Source organism: Mus pahari, chromosome 1 (assembly GCF_900095145.1).
Source record: "Mus pahari chromosome 1, PAHARI_EIJ_v1.1, whole genome shotgun sequence".
Taxonomy (NCBI): Eukaryota; Metazoa; Chordata; class Mammalia; order Rodentia; family Muridae; genus Mus; species Mus pahari.
The window spans coordinates 21,896,409-21,918,410 of record NC_034590.1 but is presented as its reverse complement, the minus strand read 5'-3'; the positions used below and the strand labels follow the sequence as shown (position 1 = coordinate 21,918,410).

Sequence of the window (22,002 nt, the reverse complement as noted above, 5' to 3'; positions counted from 1 at the left end):
CAACCCATCAAGGCACCAGGCCACTCCTCGGGGTTACAACCCGAATATCCGCACACATCACAGCAGCAGATACTGTCCTCTTGGGGTCAAGCGCTCGGCACTGATAGCCCTGACATTTCCAATGTCAGCATGCGTTTTTGTTTTTTTTTTTAAAAGCACCCCTACACCTGCTCCAGCCCCATAGAAGCAGTTGGCTGCCAGCACCCCTTAGCTTTGCAGACCTCCCCAGGAGAGCCTCTGGCATCCTGGCCAGCTAAACCCTTCCTGGCCACACCCACTGACCAATGTATCCTTCCAATCTGGCAGCATAAGGGGTATGCTTCCTCTCTCCAATCACATTATGGTAGCCTCTCCTCAAGGCAACCGTACTCCTCCCCCACGAAGGACCATCCATCACTCCCACCCTGTAATAGTGCCCCAGCACATAGCACTGCTCACCTGGGTATCGAACCCGTTCTCCAGAGAGCTGCTCTTCCGCAACGGGAGCCCCTCCCCCGTCGGCTCCTGCAGCCCCTGCGATTTCAGGGGGATTTGGCTAGTGTAGGCCGTCTTGCTCACCTCCACCTTGCTCCCCAACTTAAGATAGCAGGGCTGAGGACCAGTCCGGGCCGGGGGCACGTGCAGGATGGGCGCGGCGCTGTGCACGGGTTTGGGCAGTCCCGATTTCATTTTGGAGGCTACCAGGATGGCCGGCATCTTCTCCCGGGGCTTTGGCTTTCCCAGCACGTCCCTGGCAGCGGCGGCGGAGGCGACCGCTAAAGGCAGCGCGGGCAGCCGAGTAGGCGCCGGGCCTCGGCCCGCGAGGCGCCCACCAACAGTGGAAGAAAAAAAACCAAAAACCAAAAAACAGAATCCCCGGGTCGGGGAATTGGGGAAATCCTGCGAGTGCGCCTGCTGGGTGGCGGGCCAGTCACTGCCCACAGCAGGTCCCACCTGCGCGGATGTCGCAGCGGGAGGCCTGTTCAGAAGCTCTGGGTTCACGGGGACCGCTGCCTTTGGCAATTCTTCTCCTGGGAAACCGAGGCGTGGACGCCCATATTAACTTGTCATTGCGCCTCCGAAGTGAGAAGGCTCCTTAGGAAGAGACACCGGCTACGGGGACGCACACGTCGCGCTCTGGAGCCTGCGGGTGTGAACCTTTGAGCAAAAGAGCAGAGGATGGGGAGAGACGGAGGACGCACGGAGCCCAAGACGTATCAACCGCGAGGCGGCTGTCACCCTGCAAACGCGCCGCAGTGTCACCCGCGCCTAGGCAGACTCTGGGCGATCTCGGCAGACAGGTCTGTCTGGGCGTGACAGCTGATCACCGATGCTCACAAGCCCCTCGAACGCCAAGCACCTGAGCTTCTGCGGCTCTGGCCATGCTCCGTGCGCTCCAGCGCAGCACGGCGGTGGTGGCAGGGTGCGGGCACCGGGACGCGCAGCTGGCCAGGCTGGCTGCGCTGCGCTAAGCTGAGCTCCGGGGATGGCAGCGCGGGCTGCAGGGTTGGACGCAGGGGAGGACGGGCTGCGGCGCGCGCTGACAGCCCGGGCCGTTCCCGCGCGCCCATTGGTTCGCGGCGGACCAATCCGCGGTCGCGACTCGCACTGCAAGGGGGCGTGGCCTCAACTCCGCGGGGCCGCCGCTGAAACTCTGGGGCCGCGCTTGGCCGCAAGTACAAAGCGAGCTGGTGGCCGCTCTGCGGCACGGCCCCGGCGCGCGCCTCCCGGCGGGCCGCCACTCCCGCGTTCCCGGAGCCGCCTTTGAAAACGCCGTTGGGTTGCAGATTCCCGCCTCCCTCCACCCCCTGGCATGTGTCGGGGAAATCGGTTTCTCTTTTTCAAATCGCTCGGGTCATCTCAACGGTTTGCGGGTTCCGGAGGCACGCCCCAACCTCTCTGCACCTCCATTGGGAATGACAGGGCGGGTCTCCTTGTCCCCTGTCTGAAGGGCACTCCAGCCATTTCTTCTTTCCGGGTGGGCTCAGGGGCGTCCCAACAGCTTCCTCTGCGACATTCAAAGGTTGCGCGTTGCACTTAAGTATTTGAAGTATTTATAGGCTGATACAATGGCCGGGGAAGCTTCGCGCCCTAAGACAGCTCCTCCTTGCCACCTACCACAGACTGTAATTAGAGTGGCTTGGTGACCCGGGCAGGCTGAGGCTAAACCCGCCCTGGTTTCATGGTTTCATAAAGGCCTGCCTGGCAGACCGCCTAGAACATGCCAAGCTCACAGGTTCTTCCAGTTGGAATCCCTGGCAGACTGGTTGCCTCGGGACTGATCTTCAAGGACTCCCACCCTAGAGATCAGTTTGGATTTGAATTGGGAAGTTCCTCCATCTTTATAGATCTTCTAACACTGTCTCATGCAAGTCAAGTGGAGGTTTGAGTAAAAGCACTGCCCAGCTAAATGAGATAGTGTCTGGCAGTGTAGGGGACCAGAAAAAAAAAATCTGTCTTTATTATTAATGAACCCACTGAGTATGTCCCACTGTCATCTCTTTAAGCCACTTTCTGTGTCTAGGACAGATGTTGTCACTTTATTCCTATCCTATAGCCTGAAGTTGTAATATCCATAGGGTTGAATTTCACTCATCTTAATGATATCGGCTGTATCACTCTCAAACTTACCTGGCAAAACTCTAATGTGGCCAGGAATGGGGATGAAAACCTGTAATTTCTGCTACTTCAGAGGCTGAGGCAGGAGGATCCCAGGTTGAGGTCAATTTAATCATCCTCTTTGTCCAAATAAAATATAAGAAAGGGCTGGAGATGTAGCTCAGTGGTGGGCAGTTTGCTTGCTCCGCATCTGCCAGAACCTGATTTCAGTGCGGGGTACTGTAAATAAATACCCAGTCCTTGACTGGTTTTAGGCAGTGGAGCCTTTGGGATGTTGTAAGTACGTGACCGAGGAGTCCTCTTGATGGGACCTGTGCCACGTTAGAGGAGACAGGATGAAGATAGACAGATACCTTCTGATAGTGCAATGGCAGCCTTTCTGAATCCACGGAAGCCCTTGACAAGAATCTGACCATGGCTATAGCCTGATCTCATGTCTCCAGCCTCTAGGCCTAGGAGAAAGAGACATTTGTTGTTAAAGCTGTCCTGTCAACAGCATTTTGTGTCAGTAGCTTAAACTAAGAGCCCAGACTGAAGTAAAAGTTCAGTTTTAAAACAGCCCCTGGAGTGTTGAGATGTGAGAGATGCTTGTTTTCAGGCCCTTTCTACCCTAGCTAGGGGGAGATGCACATACGCTCGTTTAGCTCTTCGTCCTGCTCTCTGAAATTAAACCACAAGTTTGTCCCTGACATGGCATACCCTGCCCTCGTCCATCTGGACAGTCCCCTATGCCAGCATCTTGCTTTATTTAGCGTATTTATTGTTCCAAGCATTCTCTTCTAAAGGAATAAATGTTTGGGAGAGCCGTATTTTGACTTTCATGAGATTCTGTCAGAAGCAAGCAGAATGCTATGGACTGAAAAGCTACCCAGATTGTTACTGAATGAATGAGTGACCGGGTAGCCTTTGAGTGGGAATGCCATGAGAAAGGGCTGTGGCTCTTTCCTCTTTGAACTCTGATTCTCATGAAGAGAACTCATGAAGAGTTGTAGAAGGGCAGTGCTGTGATCCCTATTAGGGATTGTGGAGCTATTCCCAAATATCCTCAGAGCTTAGGCACAGAGGATATCCAAGGTCTAGTCCCCAGAGCAGCACAGAAAACCTGTAACACTTTTTGATACACTCCACCCAATCCCATCCTACTGAATGAAAATTTCCTGAGGGTAAGGCGGGGAGCGAAGGCAATCAGTGTCTTAAACAATGCTTCACAGGGGGTTTTGATGTGTACTAAGGCTGAGAATTCTAGACAAATAAAGTGTGCATTCAGTGTACTTCCAGGACCTCCTAAGCCTTCATATGCATAAGAACTGCAAAATCCAATTCAATAGGTCTTCAAGGTCTCCAAACCGCTGAGATGCTGTCTTCCAAATATATTCCCAGGTGATGGATGCCTAGCCTGGGAGTCTGTAGATCCCTACTGTAAACTGTAAGGTTAGGCCATTGTCAGCCTAGCTGAAGTTAAGTGGCTTTCACAACACTTCTGCAAAGATTCTCTGTGTGCATCCAACTAGCAGCCCAATCCATTGGTAACGTATGACACAGACACAGACACAGACACGGAACTGGTGATGGCCACAATGTGTGTTTGCCATTAAGAAAAAAAAAAAAAAGTTCTCAGTTAAAATTGGCACCAAAGCCATTGTGGCAGGGGTTGGGGGAGGTTCTGAGAGGGTAAAATATGTGCAGATACAATAAACAGTACATTCTTGGCTTTGAATGAAAAGCACTTGCAGGCTAAGGGGATCACTCAATAGGTAAAGTATCCTACAAGCATGAGGACCTAAGTTCCCTCTCATGTTAAAACAAAAATGTGGGTGTTTCACACCCATCTGCACACGTGTGTACTTGCACACTCCAAACCACTCATAATATATATATTCTTCTAAGGTCTCTGATTTCTAAACTGAAGTCGTACACCTTTTCCTTCAGCTTCCAAGTGCCTTTCTCCTTGTCGTTGCTTTAATAATTTTAGCTGTTCTTCCCAAAACAGTTTCATCTCTCTTCCCCCCACCTCTTTTCACTTTTCCTACTTAAACTAACAATTTGTATCATGCAAACTAGACAAGAGAGAAAAATAGCAAGGGGGAAGCAAAAACGAGACAATTACAACATTTCCTATTTAAGTCAGATTGTGGGTCCATTCTGCAAGTATACTGCTTCCATGTGGATACTATGTTAGCATGAAAAAAAAAAAGTAACTTTAAATCAATGTCATTAGCAAGCACTGGTAGCTAAAAGAGTCAGTAGTTCAGAGAACAGCAAGCTGTTCTGGAAAGAACATTTCATGATTTTAAAGCACATTTGTCCATTTTTATTACATTCTGTATAGACAAAGATGCAAACCCCAAACAGGCCGAGTTGTAAACTCAGCATTGACAATGCTTCTTTCTTTGTTCTCTGACTCTAAACTTTCAAACTCACCCAACTGTCAGCAATAGGCCTGTTTGAAACTCACCACCAAAGCTCTCAGGACCACTGGTGGTTGGATGTCTCCTGGGGGCAGGAGCCATTCTCCAATCAGGAAGCAGCAACTGTCCCCGCCCCCCCCCCCATGATCCTCAACATCAGCCACTGTTAGCTAAGTGGGGATGGGGCTTCAGCGATGACCTGTACATGACCAGCCCCATCAACCCATCCTTCATGCATTACAGACTCCATCTGCCTGACCTCCCAAGAAGACAGTCCTGTAAAGAGCCAAAAACATTTTAAACTCCAGCCTGTCATGGGGAAAATGCAAGAGAGTCAGCTGCCCCTGCAGACCCTCAGTTAGAGAGGAGAAAGAAAATGGTGCACTGCCCTAAAAGGTTGTACAAAGTAAAACATTTCATGAGCCTATTTGGGAGTAAAAGAAAAAACAAAAACAAAAAACAATCGAACAAACAAAAAACCCCAAGAAACAACGGCAACAACAACCCAAAAAACACCCCCCAAACATTAGTTTATTTGTGAAAGTAAGCTTGTTCCTAGTCCCCCAATTTCCCAAGGCATAAAAAGTGTCAATTGCTGGGTGGTGGTGGCGCACGCCTTTAATCCCAGCATTTGGGAGGCAGAGGCAGGCGGATTTCTGAGTTCAAGGTCAGCCTGGTCTACAAAGTGAGTTCCAGGACAGCCAGGGCTATACAGAGAAACCCTTTCTCAGAAAAAAAAGTGTCAATTTAGGACATGTGTCCAGAGATAGCACAAACACTCACTTTCAGTAGTAGCTGAGGTAAGAGCTGGTTCTGGACTGTGGAGACCCAGACCTTCAGAAACCCTCTCTATCTACGGTTAGACGCTGCTGTCCTCTGAGCCGAATAACTGTCATTATTGTGGGACCAGCTGAATCTACTTGCAAATGATCATCACAGCTGGGCTTGTTAACTCTTGGCAGACTCATTGAAGGAAGTGGGGTAGGGCGGGTCACTGGACCCTCACCTGAACATCCAGCCATGCCTCCCAGCCTGTCATCTGCAGTTTCCTAGTTTTGCACTCGGTCTCAGGGACCCTGGGGAGGGGTAGAATATATGAGCTCCGAAAGACTAGGGGAAGAGAAGAAGCGCTGTCTGCACATCCACGAACTGGGTACAGATGTTTCAGTCGTGGCTGATTTAAGGTCTCAATGCTCCTGCCCATAACCACACACCCATGTTCCCTAAGTAAGCATAATAAACTCACTGGGTTCTCAGGATGAACTCTGGTGGAACTGAACCATTTTTTTTTCACCTTAGGACATTACAAAGAGGGTGTAGACATTGCTTAATTGCCCCCTCCCTCCCCCTGAGAGAAAATTCTTGCAATATCCACTCCCTCTACCCAACGGACTTCTAATCTCTTGTGCCCTTCCAGCAAGAGGTCTGATTATAAATCAGTGCACACCACAGAATCCCTGGGCTGTTTTTGAGAGCCAGAGACTGAGATCCCCCCACCTGCAGGTCTTGGCATTGTGTGAATGAACATGAGGCCCTGATTAAAAGTCAAAACATCTAGCCGAACACTGGTTTATCAGTGGCTCAGTCGTTAACCATTTCAACAGTGTCCTAGACTCTGGGTATTGAACGATAGAGCGGTTGTCCTTTTGCCTGAGGACTGCTTTCTCACAAGTGAAGAGATGGGAGAGCTGCCTGTCAATGTAGTAAGGGAAACAAGCTGGGAAGCAGATAAATAGCATAGCCAGTGCTGCAGTAGAAGCCATGCAAAGTAAACCATGCAGTGCAGGACCAGGGGAAGGCCACCTAGTCATGGGGTTACCTGGCGTGCCCATTAGTTTTCCAACAACAATAATAAAAAAAGATAGCAGACATATTTTTGTTTGTTTGTTTGTTTCTACCTTAAGAGATCTTGGTCTCTCTGCTGCATTGCTACATCCAGGAAGGTGTTTGTTTGTTTTCCTTGCATCTTGCTTCACTCTACAGAGAATTTCTACAGAGCCCACACATTCGATGAAACAGTGGCCAAAAGCAAACAAGAATTAGTATAATCACCATAGAAAGCATAGCTTACTGAAAACATAGACTGTGGCGACTTTGTCGGCCGGAGAAGGCTGTCTAAACAAGTCACACCAGTGGGAACATAAACCACATATCGCTTCCTCCCGGATGCCAGCACTGGTGAACCACAAGTGCATGAGATGTCACATTCGCTGGATCTAGGCTGCTCAAGAGCAAGTCTTCTGGGTGCATGGCTTTAGTGACGCCTGAGTGTCGTGTCATCTGACAAGTGGCTGGACATCTGAAGAGAGACCCTGACCGCGGGGGGGGGGTGTTGGTGGGGGGAGTCAAATCTTTGTCTTGTGAATCCCCCGAGTAAGAACAATTCTATTCTCTGACATTTCATGTGAGGGGCCCTTGGGGATGGAGGGAGCTAGAGCAAAGTGGGGACTTCCAATCAAAGTGGCGTCGTGTTTCCCCGTATTCTGTCACTGTGACAAATACTTGAAACAAGGCAACTTCAAGGAAAAGGTTGCTCCACCTCATGGTTTTGAATGTTTCTATCAGTGGTACCTTGGCCCCGATGCTTTGGGTTTAGGGTAGCACAGAACATCACCACACAAGGGGAGGAGGGCCAACGCTGGACACGGTGGCCAAGAAGCAATGACAGAGAAGAATGTCCCAGCGTCTTCCGTGACCTGACTCCCTTTCAGCAGGCCCCCCACCTTTGAAAGTCTGTGCCCTGTTAGTAGTGACACAGGCTGGAGATGACACCTGTATCTCACATCCTTTGTCCCACACGACGAAGTGAAGTCCTATGCTGAACTGTTACTCTTGAGCGACTAGATTTTTCCTTCCATCTCGGAGAAACTATAACCCACATACATGTGAGTGCCTTAAGGAAAACTGTTGTTTTGTAAGCTAATTTAAAACAAATTAAAGAGAACTATAAACAAAGATCCATATGTGGAATCTGGGTTTGTTTAGGAGCAGAAGGGTAAGTACAGAGGAAAAGAAGCAGACCCAAGAACAGCCTGCTTCTGATGGGAACAGGAATTTCGGATCAGGGACGCCAGGAAATGAACTTGGCCAATAGCTGAGGCTGCGCTCAAAGGCTACTCAGGAAGCTAAGGTGAAGAAGGAAGGGTCTAATTGGTCCGGATCTGGATTGATCCCACCTATAGATGAAGAAGGAAGAATCTAATTGGTCCGGGTCTGGGTCGATCCCACCTACAGGTGAAGAAGGAAGAATCTAATTGGTCCAGATCTGGGTTAATCCCACCTACAGGCTTTTTTTTGTTGCTTTTTAAGTTCTAATTTCCCACGTGCTTTTTAAAAAGTCACTCTTACAAATAAGAAAAGGAACATATAATCAATTGAGAGACCTAGTTAAATCAGTTTCAAACGGCTTTTATGTTGTTGCTGTTGGTGGTTTGGTTGTTTTTGTTTGTTTGTTTGTTTTGTTGTTGTTTTGTTGACCTAGGGTCTCATGTAGCCCAGAGTGGCTTTGAACTCACTATGCAGTTGAAGATGGTCTTGAACTTCTGATATTCCCGCCTCCAGCTCCAAGATATGAGATAGCAGGGGTGCATCATCCCCACCAGTTTTCATGTGACACGGGGGAACCAAACCCATAGCTTCATGCGTACTAGGCAAGCACTCTGCCATGTGAGCTATGCCCCTAACCCTCAGACTGGTCTTTTGGCAAGTTGCTCCTTTTTTTATTCTGTCCATTCTTCCCACACATCAGTCTCTACAACCAGAGTGGCCCCGTTAGTGATGCTGATATTAATAAGAACTATCATCTGTGAACCTGTTCTTTACTTCACATCTGGGACCACAGTCGGCACCTTACACAGTTTATCTCTGATTTTCCCACCGTTCCTGTGGCATGAACGGTTATTGCTATTTTCTTTTATAGAAGAGGAAAAAGGCCCAGAGATGATCTAGCATCTCCCCTAAGACACCACAGCTAGCTGAATAGATTGAATGAAGCCCAAGTGCTTGAACTCTGAACACCAGGCAGTACACTAAGGAGGTATAACCATGGATATCAGCATTAAAGACAAGCCCACAATGCCCTGCCCCTAATGTGTGCCCTCATGGCGCACCCTTACATGGAACAGGTCCCAAAGCACCCTGCAGCTGAAAAATTAGACTAGAAGTTCAAGTAACTACCCAGATTGTATAGGACAGAGTCCTTATTATTTTTAAATTTCATTTAATTTTATTTTATTTTATGTGGGTAATTTTGCTTGCATGTATATCTATGTACTACACGTGTGTCTGATGCTCACGGAAGCCAGAAGAACTTGTCAGATTCCATGAAATGTACGAGCCACTAAGTGGATGCTGGGAATTGAACTGGAGTCCTCTGAAAGAGCAGACAGTGTTCTTAACTCCCATGCTATCTCTCCAGCCCACGGGCAGCCGTCTTAAAGGTAAGATGAGAAATAAACACCAGGCAAGGGGGCTCTGTGAGAGATGCTCAGTCTCTGAAAAGGAGCTTTTTGCTGCTGTTCAATGAGGGGTAAAGATAGCATGGACCGGGTTCTTTAAGTATGAAGCCTGAAGGTCACTGGAGAGTTTTAAAGGAATAGGCCCTATGTCATTCCAGCATGCCTAGATTTCTGACTCTGGGTTCTACATTTGGAAAAAACCCTCAAGTGACTTGGAGTCAGCTCTTCCTTGTTCTCAATAAGAAGCCTTGGCCATACCTTATAGTCCTTGTGGTGGTTTGAATATTCCTAGCCCAAGGAGTGGTACTATTTGGAGGTGTGTCCCCATTGGAGTAAGTGTGCCACCGTGAGTTTGGGCTTTTAAACCCTTATCCTAGCTGCCTAGACGTCAGTACTCTGCTAGCAGCCTTCAAATGAAGATGCAGAACTCTCAGCTCCTCCTGCACCATGCCTGCCTGGATGCTGCCATGCTCCCACCTTGATGATAATGAACTGAACTTCTGAACCTGTAAGCCAGCCCCGATTAAATGTCCCTATAAGAGTTGCCTTGGTCATTATATCTGTTCACAGCAGTAAAACCCTAACTAAGACAGTGCTTGGAATAAAATATATAGAGGAAGAGAGAGGGAGGGAGGGAGGGAGGGAGGGAGGGAGAGAGAGAGAGAGAGAGAGAGAGAGAGAGAGAGAGAGAGAGAGAGAGAGAGAGCACTGCCAGGTGCCACCATGTATAAGGAAGCTGGCCACTCTGTAGTGTGGCCCAGACATTGTCCTGATGATAAGGTCTTCCAGATGTAGACATACTGGAAAGTGCTGCTGTAAAAGTGGTTGGTGAATCAGGGACATAGCTCAAGGGCTCAGTGCTTGCTAACAAGCGCAAGGTCCCAGGTTCAACTCCTAGTACCATCAAAGGCAAAACGACAAAGTGGAGACTGTAATGGGGAGTGGGGCATGAGTGTGAACAGAGTTCTTGTATACTTGTATACTTGGGATGCTTTATGTTGATTGACAGTTTGATGGTCTCTAGGATCGTCTTGGAGACAAGACTCTGGGCATGTACATAAAGGATTTTCTAGACTAGACTCATTGAAGAAGAAAGACCCACCCTAAGTGTGGGCTGCACCATGGCATGGGCTGAAGCTCCAGACTGCATTAGGAGACCGTGAACTGAGTACCAGCATCTATCTCTCTCTCTCCTTCCTGACCTCAGAGTCAGTGTGCCCAACTGCCACACTCTCTTGCTCCCATGCCTTCCCAGAGTGATGGACTGTGCCCCCCCTGGAACTCTGAGCCAATGAAAATTCCTCCCCTTTAAGCTGCTTTTTGTCAGGCCAAAGAAAACTCCTTCCCTTTAAGTTGCTTTTTGGTCACAGCAATGAGAAAAGTAACTAGTGCAAACACATGAATGAAAATGTCACCGAGAAATCCATCATTTTGTGCAATTATTATATGCTATTAAAAAGGAGAAAGATGCTACAAAGGCTTTATTCTCATGACATTTCACAGTAGGGGAGCGGTAGTATTGAAAGCAGTAGCTGGATAATTTTAATTAGTGTTAAAAAAGCAACCTGGAAAGCCCCAGGGATTCTGCTACTTTCTGATGAGATTCGCTCCCAGACAGAAGACACTCAGCCAGAAGTAGCCTGTGTAACTGAGGGCAGCCACTGAGGCACCATGCCGCCTGTGGTGGCTATGTTCTCTCTGCTCACGAGATAGCAGGCTCCACTCCTCCTCCTCCTCCTCCTCTTCCTCCTCCTCCTCTTCCTCCTCTTTGACCATGCTTCCTGTCTGGTTACTGTTGCCCTCCTGGTAGCCTGTCTGCCTGCCCTTTGACTATGCCCCAGGCAGGAGTATTGGCCAGCATTGCATCTCATGAGCAGGAAATGCTCCTGGCTAATGCGTGACCTCCAGGGATAGTGGAGGGAGTCCAGGCAACAGGACTCTGAGATGACTTGTTAAGTTAATTGTTGGGGGAGAGCCATGCTGACAGAAGGGCCTGCTGGTGGGGAAAAAGACAAAACAAAACTCTGCAGAGTGTAACTTTTAAAAATTTAGGGTTTTGAAATGCACTGTGCGATTCCTTCCTTTATTTAAAATCCTAGAGTCTTCCTCTTGTTACTTGTGTTCTATTAGCTTATGTAATAAGTAAAGTACTAGCAATGCCTAAATTGCCTGATTGTTTATGTGGGGATAATTATGTTTATAAAGAGAAGGGAAAGAGAGGGAGGACTTATATTCAGTCATTATAAAGAGGTTACTTCTGAGATGTGAGTTAAGGCTCTGTTATTTATTATTTATATCATTCTTCCAAAGGCTCTGAGTTATGGGGTGATTTTTAAGTACTTTCCAGTGGGATTATCTGTGTTTTTCAAATATATTTGTTCAAAACTCTCATTTATCTAGGGAACACTCAGCAAGCCCTACCCTAAACCAACTAATGTGCCACCGTCGGCCTCAGTGATCATGCCCAGCTGGCTTTGACTCACCTCTGCCTTTTCAGGGAGCTGCTTTGCCCAACCCAAATTAAGCAAAGCAACAAAACACTTTGGCAGTTATCCATGTAACAAGGTCACTGATAAGGTTTCTGTAAGACACAGGGAGACTTGTCCTAGAGGCCTTGTCTGAAAGTGGTTCAGGGAACAATTTTTCTTTTTATTTCTTACCCCTCTCCTTTTGTCATCCTCTTCCTCCTCTTCTTCCTCCTGCTCCTCCTCTCTTCCTTCTTCTTTCTCATCTTTATTCTTGAAACAAAGTCTCACTATGTAGTCCAGACTGGCCTCAAACTCCTAGCCTTCCTCCGCAGACTCCCCAATTGATCGCAGACTCCCCAGTTGATTCACACGAAGGCACTATCAGGCTTGGCCCTAACAGAATCATTCTCTTCAGAAGTTCCAGGGTTACCCTTGAACAGAGAGGCACTAGAAATCATTCTAGTCTCTCTAGAAAGAATTGCCTGTGACCTCAAGGATGCCGGCCACAGGAGAGAGATAAGAGCAAGGGTGGCGAGGCCAGAATGCCCGAGATAATGGGGCATATGTGGAAAGGAGTCGTTTACCACTGCCCTTGGCCAAGTTCCAGGCTAGTCTAAAACTTGTCAACAAAACAGAGACACCCATGGAGATCTTTGCACTCCAAGATCGGCTGGCTCAAACTGTGTGAAGATTCAAGATCACAAACAGCTGCGCTGATTTCCGCTCCCTTTCCAAACGTAAGACAAATAAAATCCTGGAGCTTGACCGGGGGGGGGGGGGGGGAGCAAACACACGCGGCTTGTCTTTTATATTTTGGCTTAGACAGACATTGTTTTACAGACTAGGGTGGGCACGGTAGTATTAAATTGTTTCTCCCAAAAAATCGGTCTGGCGGTGTTCTTACAGCTCCACGTGGCACAAGAATGTTCGGAGTTCGCAGATGGATTGGTCTGAGTTTTCTCCCCCCAGGCAGCCTGGAAGGCGGCCTCCCTCAGGCCAGCTACCAAGCACTGACAGGCAGTCTCTGAAGACCATTTTTGCAAGCCAGGAATGGGGAGTGGGCTCTCACGATCTCCTGCCTGTCAGGTTTTATCCTCATACATGGACCAGAAGAGGGATTGAAGAAGTAGCATCCAGCTTCCAAGGCTGCTGGCCAGCCAGGCTCTTCCTGGTGAGCTATTGAAGAGGCTAAAAGCATCCCTTTCCCTGGCTCTCTCAACGTTCGCCTTACCTTGGGTCCTTTGCCCTTGACTGTTGGTCCCGCCTGGGTCTCCCCTTGCAGGAACCTGGCAGAGAACCCTTACAAATAGGCAGGGTTCCAAGTGAACCCCGAGTTCACCTCTCACAGCTTGATCAAAGTCACCTCACTTCTGGGATGCTCAGTTTCTTCATCAACAAAATGGGGACAAGTGCCACTGTTTCACCGAGTTGTCCCCGAGCATTTATGATAAACGAGGTGACAGCGGGGATGAATCTTCGTCGACTGAAATTATCAACTTAGTGTGAGCAAGTGTGGGCGACATGCTTGTCACTGCAACAAAATCAATGTTCTCTTGTTTGTTTTAGATTTATTAACTCTATGTGTGTTAATGTTTTGCTTGCATGCACGAGCACTGTGTGCATGCCTAGTGCCTAAGGAAGTCAGGAAAGGGCATCAGATGCCCCGGAACTGGAGTTATGGGTGGTTGTGAGCCACCTTGTGGGTGCTAGGAGTTGAATCCCGGTCCTCTACGAGAGCAGTGAGTAAGCATGCTAGCCCCCCCCCCCTCTTCCAGCGCCACAAGGATCTTTCCTTGGGGAGTTTACAAACAGGGAAACAGACAGAAATCGCGTAAACACATTAATGACTGTGTAATCACTAATGGAGGAAAATGTTCTATTAGCAGATAAAGGTCTCAGATCTCTTCAGGGTGTGGCAGCAGCTGAGGCCTCTCTACAGAAATGGCAAATAGGGTCGGGACGCAGGCAGAAACGGGCCTTGCCCTCCTGCCTGCCTGTATGCTGAGGGTGGGTGAGGGGCTTGCATGGGACAGGGAAGAGGGTTGGTCCCTAGCCTTACCGTTGTGCCTCTTACCTATAGGGTCACAGCACTGGCAGAGTCTGGAGTACTTCTCTGCAAGTCATTTAGGGGAGTGAAGGGAGTCCCACAGGTGTGCACAGATGTTCAACTGCTGGAATGACCTAGCGATGTGTGCTGGTTAGTTCTTATTGTCACCTTGACCCAAACCTACAGTCCCAGGGAGGGGCAATTCGAGAGTACCCTAGCTCAGATTGACCGATGGGCCATTGATAAGCTAGTTATCCTTGTAGGGCCCAGCCCTCTGTGGGCAGTACTGTCTGCACACATTTGGTTCTGGACTACATAGAAAGCAAGCAGAAGGAGCAAGTGAGCGAGCCAGGAAGGCAGCTTTACTCCATGGCTTTTGCTTCAGGTACCTGCTTTGAGCGCCCGCCCTGGCTTCTCCCAGTGATGGACTGTTAACCTGCAAGTCTAAGAGGAAATAGGCCCTTTCATCCATGTTGCTTTTGGTTAGAGTGTTTTATGCCAGCAACAGAAAGCACGCTAGGATGGGATACGACAGCCCTGGGTCTTAGTCACCATGCCATCAGTGAGATGCACTTCCTAGGGTGTGGAGGGGAGGTTAAACAAGAGCAGCCCACAAAGGAGAGCCTTACACTGTGGCTAAAGAGATCGTTTGCTGACAGTCACACAGTCAGGAAGCAGAAGGACTGGGATTCACAGTTGTCTGATCCCACCGTGTCTGTTTCCCCCCTGATGCTGCACAGGACATCCACGACCCAAAGCTGAGCACCCAGCTGTGCTGCCGAGTTGCTGAAGACCGAGCAAATCTCTACCCTTGTCAAAACGGACGTTGACGGTCAGAACTGGGTCTCAGAGCTGGGCCTGGCGGGCTACCCTTGTTCAAGGTTGTCTTTCAGACAATGGCAAGAAGGGCCCCCATGACCTGGGAACATTTCTGCCATCTTCAAGGGCCAGGCAACCAAGGCACAGGCTCCCTTATAGAAAGAGACTCAAGGACATCTGGGATCTTCTGTGTTCTCCTGCCCCTTCCTCCCTTTCTTCTCCCCACCCCCACCCCGTGCATGCATATCCATGCACACATGCACACTGTCTGCATGCAGCTTGCAGCTGTTGGGAAAGCAGGCCAACTGAGGTGTTGAAATTCCGAGAGAGCCAGGGCTTGGCACCTGGGGAGCGCTTTTCAGCACTTGGGACTGGTAGCTTACTCATGCACACAACCAGAAAGGTCACACTTGTACCATTGCTTACAGAGGGAGAAAACTTAGAGCAAAGGCCAAGGGTGGCCACAGCCAGTCTGGAGTTGGACTTGTCACCTCTGTAGGTGTCAGGAACTACAATAACTGGTGGAGGTAGCTCTTGCTTTGATGCCACTGTTCAAGTTCCAGGTGGCCCTGGGAAAGCTAATGACCAGCCCTTCCCAGGCCTCAGTTTTCACACCCATTAAAAAAGGAGGAGAGGGGGTTGAACACTTGAACTTGAGAGGCAGAGGCAGGCAGATCTCTGTGAGTTCAAAGCTGGCCTGGTTCTGGAAAAGGCTTTTGAATGAATATACAAGTCCATTTATTCATAAGATTAAGGGCTGAGTGATTCCCTTCCCCAAAGCCAGTCATCAGCCATGATCAAGAGCCAGATTCTTCTGAAATCTACCAACCACTCTGGCCAGGAGATCATTCTCCAAGATTAAAGTAGACACCCCATAGTGACTCCTGAACAAACTCCAGGAGACATGTCACACACAGAAGAGAAGGGAGCTCCGCTCATGGACACGGCTGGGATAACTCCGTGTTTGGATGGCTGGGTGTCTCAGTTTGTGTCTGTCCAAGTACTCCTGGTGGGGTCATCTGAACTTCTGACACTGAGACATGGTGTTGTGATCTGTAATGTGTTACCATCAACTAAAGGACAACTTGAACAAGGGTAGCTAGCCAGGGCTCCCCTCGGAGGCCCCACTCTGACCATCAGTGCCCGTGTTGACGAGAACAGAGATTTGCTTTGTCTCCAGCACAAGGAGACCCAGGGCTATGTAGAGAGACCCTGTCTAAAAAAATAAAAATAAAAAATAAAAAACAAATGTAAGGGAGAGGGGTTGGGCTGAGGAGGGAGCTCTGTTGGTAAAGTGCTTACCATGCAGTCACAATGACATAAGTTAGATTCCCAGAACCCATGTGAGAGACCTAAGCATAGTGGTGCTTACTTTGTAATTCCAGGAGTGGGCATGTGGAAACTGGTGGATTCTTGGGGTTCACTAGCTAGCCAGCCTAGCTTAGTTGATAAATTCCAGGCCAGTGGCAGACTTTGTTTCAAACAAACAAACAAACAAACAAAACACCACCACCACCACCACCACCCCCAAAAAACCGAGACAAAACAAGTACATTTATGGCAGGCACCCAAGGAGCACGTGGGTTACTTTTGATCTCTACCCCTCCCCCATTAAGGGAAACTGGGAAGTCAACTGCTCTCAGCCTTAGCTCTTGTAGAATATTCTAATGACATGAACCAGGAATAGCATCAGCTACTGGTTACTAAAGTCCTTAAACACATTTCTAGATGCCTGTGAATACCACTCTTGGTCTCCCCACAGTCTGAGCCAGGGTCTCACAATGTAGGCCTGGCTCTCCTGGAACTCACTATATAGACCAGGCTGTCCCCAAATGCATAGAAATTTACCTGCTTCTGCCTTCTGGGTGCTCAAATTAAAGGCATTCACCACGCCTACTTATTTTTTCTTTTGTATCTATGTATGTATATTTGTTTTATCTATTGTATGTATGTATACATGTATACACACATGCCACAAGGCAAGTATGGAGGCCAAAGGACAATCAGTGGTAGTTGAACATCTCTATTATATGGGTCCCAGGTATTAAACTCAGGTCATGAGGTTTGATGGCAAGCGCCTTTTCTCACGGAGCCATCTAGTTAGTCCCATTCCCTCTTCTTAAAACAAGCCTGCAAGGTAGGAATGGTGATCTCATGTTATAGGTAAGAAAACAACTCACTAGAGGGCAAGGAGTTATCCCCAACCACACAGTAAAGGGGCTGAGATTTGAACACTAGCTCACAATGTACGATTCCATTGTACATATACTATACTATACCATATTATATTATATATTATGCTATCATATGTATACTCTACTCTATATTATACTAATATACATTATACTATATTGTACTTATACATTACCATATTTGATACTATTTACATATACTATAATATATTATCTATCCTATCCTATATAGTATACATATACTATATAATATATTATACTATTATACATATACTATATTGTATATTACTATATATTATCCTATTACACATATACTATCCTATATTATACCTATCTTGCCCTATACTATTCTATTCCATACTATATATTATCCTATTATACATACCCACTGCCTCTTAGGCAGCTGCTAGCTTTTCTGTGTTCACCCTGTGCTGTGCTGTGCTGGCCTGAGCTGAGCAGTTGAGGGTTTTGGTGTCCTGGTAAACAAGAAAGGGCTCAGGTAAGCAGGAGGACAAGGCAGCTTTTGGACGACAGCACAGAGACAGCTGCTTCATGGCTGACCCTGGAGTTGCCCCAGATATGTTTCATTTATGGGAAAAGGAACAGGGGACCTTTATACTCCTCCCTGCTAGGCAAGGGGGAGCCGCTGTCAGAGACCATTGTCATCACTGAGTGCTTGTGCCTTTAGTCTCCTGATGAAGACACTGACCTACTTTTTGTTGTGTCGAAATGTATCCTTAGGAAATGTTTTCTCTCTTTAGTTGTCAAAAGTAAGAGCCACCCTGCCTTTCTACTGGATAAACCCATTCTTCAGTTCTGAGGCTCCAAGGGTCTTCTTCCCTGCCACTGCCTCCTCTTTAGCTTCCTCTCTCCTCCAGCCATCTCTATATGCACCGCCCCACTCTCATGCCTCTCCACATGCAGAGGCAAGCAGGTCAGAGGTTTTCCTGGTCCTCCTCTGTTTCTGCGATGCAGTATAATTTTGGGCAAACAATGTAACCAGTCCATTCCTCAGTTTTCTCATCACTGAAATAGGCACAATACAGCTCTCCACAGACACATATGGATACCTTTATTCCTACAGCTTATAGGGCTAGTATGAGTTCTACAGAAGAAAATGGGTGTAAGGTCAGAGATATGTCGAGCCTGTGCCCTGTGGGTCCGCAGGACAGCCATGGATGAAGCTCAAGACTCTGTAGATCACAGCACCAAGTCACAACATCAGAGGCTGAGATAGCTCCACTGGGAGTTCTTTACCAGAAGCTTCTAGGCCTTGTGCTGTACAGCCAGGGTTAGGAACCATTGAGTCAAACAGAATCACCAAGAGGCATGTAAATGTGACCTGCACCTTGGGTTCCTGGTGCTTAGTAGCACAACACCTGGGAAAAATCCAGCTGGTTGGAAAAAGCTTTTAAATGAATGTACAATTCTATTTCTTCAAAAGATTAAAGGGTGAGTGATTCCCTTCCCCAAAGCCAGTCACCAGCCACTATCAAGAGCCAGATTCTTTTGAAATCCACCAACCATGATGGTCAGGAGATCCTTCTGCAAGAATAAAGTAGACACCCCATAGTGACTCCCGAACAAACTACAGGAGACAGATCACACACAGAAGAGAAAGGGGCTCTATTCAGAGATAGAACTGGTAACTCAGCGTCCAGATGTCTGGGTTTCTCAGCTTTGTGCCCGTCCAAGTACAGCACTCGTGCAAGGTTCAGACTTACAGTGGATAGACACTTTCTCAAGTCTGGTCCCACATTCCAGATGGAAACACATCTACCCACACTGCTGGGACAAAAATAGAACCTCCTCCTCCTCCTCCTCCTCCTCCTCCTTCCTCCTCCTTCTCCTCCTCTTCTTCCTCCTCCTCCTCTCCCTCCTCCTCCTCCTCCTCCTCCTTCTTCTTCCTCTTTCTTCCTCTTCCTCTTCCTCCTCCTCCTTCTTCTTCCTCCTCCTCTTCTTCCTCCTCCTTCTCCTCCACCTCCTTCTTCTGTGACTGATGTTCAATTAGGTTGCCAAAAACTAGGACACTATTTATATGTGTGGGAGAAAGGCGGAGCAGGCCATGCCCTGACTCTCAGAGTCACACAGTGCCTTGCCTTTTCTCTTGGCTGGGTTTTCTAGAAGGCTCTATAGAAGGAACCATTTGTATAGAGAACATTAGGAGTTCAATGAAAAGGGCAGAGTGCCAGCTTTGCATTAGTTAGATCAATGGGAGATAAAGTGGGGCATCCAGTGCTCTCTGAAAGAACTCAGATGGTAACCTATAAGGGAAAAAAAATCCAGCTCTCACAATAAAACCTGTTTAAAACACGTGCTATAGTAAAAATGGCCATCTTACCAAAAGCAATCTACAGATTTAACAGAATTCTTTGTTTGTTTTTCAAGACTGGATTTCTCTATGTAGCCCTGGCTGTCCTAGAACTCACTCTGTAGGCCAGGCTGGCCTTGAACTCAGAGATTTTTCTGCCTCTGCCTCCAGAGTATTGGGATTAAAGGCATGTGCCATCGTTACCAGCAGGGTTTAATACATTTCTTTACAGACATTGAAAGAACAATATTAAACTTCATAAGGAAAAACAAGAAACCCAGGATAGCTAAAACAATTCTATATAAGAACTTGTAGAGGTATCGCCATCCTTGATTTCAAGCTGTGCTATATAGAGCTGTAGTAATGAAAGCTGCAGGTATTGGCCTACAGACATGTTGATCAATGGAACTGAATCAAAGATCCAGATGTAAAGCCACACACTTATGGACACCTGATAAAGAAGCCAGAGTTATATAATGGAAAAAAATCTTCCATTGGTGATGGTCTAACTGGATGTGGGTTTGTAGGAGAATGCAAATAGATCATAACCGATCACAAAATCAGATACACTGAACCTGACACAAGAGAATACAGAAGACAACATCCTGAACAGAACACCAATCGTGCAGGTGCTAAGATCAACAATTTAAGTGGGACCTCATGAACCTGAAAAGCCTCTCTAAGGGAAAGAATACTGTCACTACGACAAAACAGCAGCCCACACACTGGAAAAAGATCTTTACTAACTCCACAGGTGACAGAGGGCTAATATCCAAAATATAGAAAGAACTCAAGAAACTAGACATCAGCAAATGAAATAACCCAATTAAAAATGGGGCAGAGATCTAAGCAGCGCTCTCGAAAGAGGAATCTCAAAAGGCTGAGATACAATGAAGTGTTTAACATCCTCAGCCACCAGGGAAATGCACCTGTCAGAATGACTAAGATCAGAAACTCAAGTGACAGTTCATGCTGGTGAGGATGTGGAGCAAGGGGAACACTCCTCCATTGCCGGTAAGAGTGTAAACTTGTACAGACACTTTGAAAATCAATATGGCAGTCTTTTTGAAAATTGGGAATCGATAGATCTCAAGATCCAGCTATACCACTCCTGGGCATATACCCAAAGGATGCTCCATCCTACCCCAAGGACACATGCTCACCTATGTTCACAGCAGCTTTATTCATGATAGCCAGAAACTGGAAGCAACCTAGACATCCCTCAACTGAAGAATGGATAAAGAAAATGTGGTGATGTGGTCCACGTACACAATGGAGTATTACTAAGTTGTTAAAAATAATGACATTATGAAATTTACAGGCAAATGTATAGAACTAGAGAAAAAAATCATCTTGAGCAAGGTAGTCCAGACCCAGAAAGATAAATATGGTATGTACTCACTTATAAGTGCGTATTAGCTATAAAATAAAAGATAATCATGGTTCAATCTGCAGGCCCACAGGGTAACAAGGAGGACTTAAGGACACAAGGATCTCCCTGGGAAGGGGAAATAGGATTTTGTCAGTGGATTGGAGGTGAGTGGGTTTGGGAACAGGGGAAGTTAGGTGTGTGTGTGTGTGTGTGTGTGTGTGTGTGTGTGTGTGTGTGTGGTGTGTGTGTGTGTGTGAGAGAGAGAGAGAGAGAGAGAGAGAGAGAGAGAGAGAGAGAGAATACTTGGAGAAACGACTGGAACTGAAGGGTATTTCTGGGGTGAGGTAGAAACCCAGTGCAATGGGAATACCAGAGAGTCTGTGAGAGTAATGGGAGCAAAGACTCCTAGTAATGGGGGACAGAGCCTGAATTTGTCATCTTCTGTAACCAGACAAGGCCTCAAGTAGAGGGATCGCAGCACCAATCCAGCCACAAAACTTTCAACCTATGGTTTGTCCTGCCTGTAGAGTATTCTGGGACTGGAGCTCGTCATCATCATCATCACCACCATCATCATCACCATCATCATCATCATCATCATGGAGGTCGAGAGACTTCATCCAGCAACTGATGGGAGCAGATGCAGAGCCCCACAGCCAAATACTGCACAGAGCTCAGGGAGTCCTGAGGAGAGGGGGGGAAGGAAGGATTGGAGGAGCCACGGGGATCAAGGACACCACAAGAACAAGGCCCATAGAATCAAGTGACTGTGACTCAAGTGAGCTCACAGAGATCAGGAAGTCTGTCTGGGTCTGACACAGGTCCTCTGCAAATATGTTATGGCCGAGTAGCTTGGTCTTCTTGTGAGATTCCTAACAGTGGGAGCAGGGGCTGTCTCTGACTCTTTTGCCTGTTTGTGGGACCCTTTTCGTCTTACCGAGTTGCCTCAATCAGCCTTGTTGTGATGGTATGTGCCTGATCTTGCTATAGCTTGTTAGGCCATGTTTGGTTGATGTCCCTGGGAGGCCTGCTCTTCTGTGAGGTGAGATGAGGTGGGGTTAGATCTGGGGAGAAGGGAGGGAGGTGGGAGAGACTGGGGAAGGGGAGAGAGGGGTAAATGCATTCAGAATGATTACATCCTGAATACAAGATGATAATAATAATAATAATAATAATAATAATAATAATAATAATAATAGTAGTAGTAAAGAGGCATGCTAATAGAGGGGCCATTTCTCCAACTTATTCTCTGCACCCAGTGAAGAATACCATAACTAGATTGTATTAAAATGCACGAACTGGCCAGGTGTTAAGGAACTGATGTGACAGG

General features: G+C 47.4%; 1 protein-coding gene across 11 annotated transcripts in view; it reads right to left on the bottom strand.

Moving 5' to 3' along the window:
* Nav2 (neuron navigator 2) overlaps nt 1-22,002 on the bottom strand; it is a 643,327-nt gene that overhangs the window by 357,119 nt on the left and 264,206 nt on the right. For 9 of the 11 annotated variants that reach the window (XM_021221030.2, XM_029533068.1, XM_029533078.1 and 6 more), the window contains exon 1: nt 439-1,449. The exons of the other annotated variants lie outside the window; for them this stretch is intronic. In XM_021221030.2, the coding sequence (XP_021076689.1) occupies nt 439-696 (258 nt within the window). In that variant the 5' untranslated portion in view covers nt 697-1,449. Of the gene's footprint in view, nt 1-438; nt 1,450-22,002 lie in introns of those variants that run through there. 11 annotated transcript variants of the gene reach the window in all.